The 4,654-nt window shown below is 39.3% G+C and overlaps 2 protein-coding genes across 2 annotated transcripts; both read right to left on the bottom strand.

The window, feature by feature from the left end:
- Nucleotides 1-322: 322 nt before the first annotated feature.
- Nucleotides 323-1,540, bottom strand: LOC131875943 (uncharacterized). Its single transcript, XM_059220681.1, has 2 exons — nt 548-1,540; nt 323-469 (listed from the first exon to the last, which is right to left on the bottom strand). Exons 1-2 carry the CDS (start codon nt 1,538-1,540, stop codon nt 323-325), a joined length of 1,140 nt encoding a protein of 379 aa, XP_059076664.1.
- Nucleotides 1,541-2,687: 1,147 nt separating this feature from the next.
- Nucleotides 2,688-4,370, bottom strand: LOC131875942 (uncharacterized). Its single transcript, XM_059220680.1, has 3 exons — nt 4,028-4,370; nt 2,909-3,898; nt 2,688-2,824 (listed from the first exon to the last, which is right to left on the bottom strand). The coding sequence occupies exons 1-3, from the start codon at nt 4,368-4,370 to the stop codon at nt 2,688-2,690; spliced, it is 1,470 nt and encodes a 489-aa protein (XP_059076663.1).
- Between the last annotated feature and the right edge of the window lie 284 nt (nt 4,371-4,654).

The following is a 4,654-nucleotide window of genomic DNA, read 5'->3' as shown; positions in this document are numbered from 1 at the left end:
TACATAGTAATGCAGTCATAATGCTGGATGCCTAAATATAATCGTCCAACGAGGTATAAGGTCAATCTATTGCAAATGAGTAAGAATAAACAAACATAGAGTGAAAACAAAGAGTATAGCATGATAATAAGAGACTCCCACACACCACAAATTCCAACCACTTAGAAAAGAACAAACCCAAACCCTCCCTATGATTACACACAGTAATGTAGACGTAATGAAGTAATGTCCAAGAGTCAGACACCACCACATTAAACTGCATGCCTAAATGTGATCACCAGACAAGGCACAAGGTCGTGCTTCTGCAAATAACCTGTACCAGTTAAACCAGATGAGGAGGTAAAGAACTGGAGGCCACCTCAACCAAGTCTTGTATATCCTCATCTGATGCTTTATTAGCCAGGAAGTCTACCACCTTATTAGCTTCTCTAAAACAGTGCACCATAGTGAAGGAATTAAACAACTCAAGCTGATCAAGAGTCATGTTCAACCAATACTTTAAATACTAGGAGTGGGAAGAGTGATTCTCAACCATGTAAAAAACTACCTGAGAATTGCCCTGAATAACAACATCCAACAAATGTAATGAAAGAAGCAAATCAAGACTAGTGGAAAGATCATGAAGTTCAACCACATTGTTAGTCCCATAGGCAATACATTGACATTGAGCTTTTATGATACCAGCCCTGTCATCAGAGACCGCAATCCTAATGGCAGATTTAGCAGGATTACCACGAGAGGCTCCATCAAAGTTCAATTTAACCTTTGAAGCCGAAGGTGGCAACCAAACCACTTCCTTTCTATTTACTAAAGGTTGTGGTTGAGAAATTGCACCACTCAAAGGGAGTGTTTTCAAGGTTGCCCAATTTTTGGTCACCCAATTGTCCAAAGGAGTGTAAGTATTATGCAGACTAGAACCTTTATAGATGAAAGCTAAGACAATCTCAGAAATCAACTTCTCTATGCAAAAGAGTACATCATGCAGAGGGGAGGAAAGTTTCTTAAAAATCCTATTGTTCCACTCAAGCCAAATTCTCCAAATTAGAATAGAAGGAGCAATTATCCAAAGGCAAGCATAAAATGCAGATGGATATAACAGGGGCCAACTTATAAAGTGAGATCTAAGGTCCTTACTAAGAGCAGACCTCCAATTGAACTTGTTAAAAGGCCAATACCAACAATGATTAGCAAAGGGACAATACAGGAAGAGATGATCCATGGATTCAAGGGACCCACCACACCTGACGCAAGGAAAAACCACAGTAATACCCAACCTATCTAATCTCATGCCAATAAGAATTCTATCCTGAACAACCAACCAAGCAAACGCCCCTGCTTTTGGCAAACATGCAGCATGCCAAAATAGCTTAAATGGCAAATCATCCCTTTTAACATCTAAAGACAAAAAATTATATCCTTCTTTGACTGAATATTCCCCTGATTTTGAATTAGTCCAAATGAGCTCATCATCCTTCTTCGAGAAGAGTAATGGGCATTTCTTAAGCTCATCCACAAATGCAGTTTTAATATCCGGATCCATCGGAAGAGAATCGATTGATTTCCATTTTGCCACGGGTAGGGAACCCGAGGAGTCTACAAAAAAATAGTCCGCCACAAAAATGCCCCAAGAGGCTTTAAGGATGGACATAAGGGGTGACCAATCCCTAAGACTAGACAATACAGGGAAGCCATTCCAAACTTCATCCCAAAACCTAGCCTTACAACCGTTATGAATAAGACAAGACAATCTTGGAAAAATGACAGATCTACACTCAATCATAAAATTCCAAATCACAGACCCCTTGGGAAGAGAAGAAGCAGTGAAGATAGCCTCCCTAGAACAATTATTCAGGTACTTTGCAGATAAAATGGATGCCCATTTAGAGGTAGGTTGCTTATAAAATTTCCAAACCAACTTAGCACCAAGAGCCAAGTTCTGCTTACCTAGGTCCTTAATCCCAACACCTCCTTTTTCCCTAGGAGCACAAACCCTATCCCAAGCCAATAGGGAGATCCTATTCTTCTTGTTAACATTATTATTCCATAAAAAAGATCTTACAATTGATTGAAGAGCAACCACAAATTTTTTCAGAGCCTTTAAAATGGATAACAGATAGATAGGAACTGCATTTAAAATAGCTCTAATAAGCACAATTTTACTAGAAAAAGTTAACCACTTGCGAGACCAAGAAAGAATTCTGGATGAGATAGCCCTTGAAACCCGTTCCCAAAAATTATGCTTCTCTGAGCCGGTATAAAATGACAACCCTAAATACTTGCAAGGGAATTGACCCACAGAAAAACCCCAAAACCGAGACAATCAGGTCTGCACCAGAGGGGAGACATTAAGGAAGAAAACTTTTGATTTGGCCTAATTGACCTTTTGCCTAGAGAACAAAGAATAATCCAAAATGCTTTTGTTAATGACCCGAGCTTCCCCCATAGTAGCTATGCCAAATAGTAAAGTATCATCTACAAATAAACAATGAGTATTGCATGTGGTCATATGAGGGATGAAAATCCCCTTCCATAGGCCACTCTCCCTGGCACATGAAATGGCTCTACTAAAGGCTTCAGCCAGAATGATAAACAAAAAGGGCGATAATGGATCCCCTTGCCTAAGGCCTCTAGACGAGGCAAAAAAACCACATGGAGAATCGTTCAAAATTATTAAGAACCTAGTCGTACTAATACAAGCCTGAACCCATTTGACCCATTTGATTCCAAACCCAAATTTCGTGAGCACAGACAATAGTGCCTGCCAATTTACCCTGTCGTGGGCCTTCATCATATCCAATTTGAGAATCATAGCTGGAATAGATAACTGAGAGATGGAATGATGAATCTCATGGGCCACAAAATCCCCTTCTGCCGTTTCCCTACCAAGGACAAAGCCCCCTCTGCTCACCTGAGATGATTTTAGGATTGAGATTTGCAAGTTTTAATGAAATAGCCTGAGTAATAATTTTATATAAGATGTTGCATAACACAATTGGGCAAAAGTCCACAAAGGACTTAGGATTCTCACATTTTGGAATAAGAGCAATTAAAGTTGAGTTAAGCTCTCTTAACATAGTCCTATTACATCTAGCTTCTTCTAAAACCAAACGAAGATCCTCCCCAAGAAAAGACCAACATTTTTGAAAGAAGAGAGTAGTAAAACCACCAGGACCAGGAGCCTTCTTTGGTGACATTGAGAAGACAACATCTTTGACTTCTTGAATGGAGAAGGGAGCCATGAGCATTGCATTATCTTCATCTATTATAAGCTTAGGAATGGAAGAGGCAAAATTATCACTAAAAACAGATAACTCTTCTGGAAGCAAAGACTTAAAAAACTGAGCACCCTCATTAACAATATCTGGCTCTTCAGTTAAAACAACCCCATCAGAGTTCTGAATAGAAGAGATCCTGCAACGTTGGCATTTCAACTTGGTTGAGGCATGAAAGAATTTGGTATTTCGATCCCCATCACTTAACCATAAATCTTTGGATTTTTGTTGCCAGTAGATTTCTTCTTTGGAAAGGATTTCTTCTAACTGAGAATTCAAAGACTTATGCTTATGTAAAGTAGCAAAATCCATGCCACCATTCATAAACCTATCATTAAGAGCTTCAAGCTCTTCCCGAATCTTAGCCTTCTCAGAAAAAATATTTTTGAAATGCAAAACATTCCATTTCTTGATTTCTAGTTTAAGATAAGAAAGATTTTTAGCAAACCGAAACATCCTAGAACCATGAACATATGGAGCCACGGACCACCAAGATTGTAAAATCAATAAAAAGGAAGGATCACGAAACCACATTGGTTTAAACTTAAAAGAAGAATGACTAGGGGCTTTGTCATCAAAGATGGATAACAGAACCGGAAAATGATCCAAGCCAACATAAGGCAAGACTGAAGCAACCACATCCACATTAGAGGAAATCCAATTGCTTGACACCAGAAAATGATCCAGTCTCTCAGCAATCTATGAGAAATCCTTCCTCCTATTTGTCCAGGTAAACGGCCCATTCAAAGTTTTACAATCCACCAGGTCATTATTTAAAATGAAAGTAGAAAAATCTTCCAAGATACGCTTATTAGGAAGAATTCCCCCACACTTCTCATCATCAAAGGAGATGGCATTAAAATCTCCTCCGAAAACCACAAGCTGACCATGAAGAGGGGATAGTGTGAGGGATAAGGAATCCCAAAGAGCTTTCTTACCCCCGATTGACATTGGACCATAAACATTAAACAACCAGAGTTTAATATTCGAAACACGACTTCTAACCAAAGCCAACATCCAATAGGGAGTAGAAGCAACCAATTTTAGATCAATAGTCATATCCTTCCAAAGGAAGGCCAAACCCCCAAAAGCCCCCATCGAGGGGGATACACAATAGTTCCAAGGTTTCCATTTGGAAAACAACAGATTAGCACCTTGGCAATTTAACTTAGATTCTTGCAAAAGGAACACATCACGCCTCATTAAATCCAATTGAGATTTAATGAGACGTCTTTTGTTAGGGGCATTTAAGCCCCTAACATTCCAAGATACAAACTTCATTGCCCTTGAGGGGAGGCAATCTCTTCCCTCTTCTCAATTACTAGATCAACATTCTCCAGCTTAGACTTTAGGCAACGCTTAGAAGCCACGAACCGAGTAAA

The sequence above is a fragment of the Cryptomeria japonica genome, chromosome 5, assembly GCF_030272615.1.
Source record: "Cryptomeria japonica chromosome 5, Sugi_1.0, whole genome shotgun sequence".
In the NCBI taxonomy this organism is placed as follows: Eukaryota; Viridiplantae; Streptophyta; class Pinopsida; order Cupressales; family Cupressaceae; genus Cryptomeria; species Cryptomeria japonica.
This window is presented reverse-complemented; position numbering and strand designations above follow the sequence as displayed.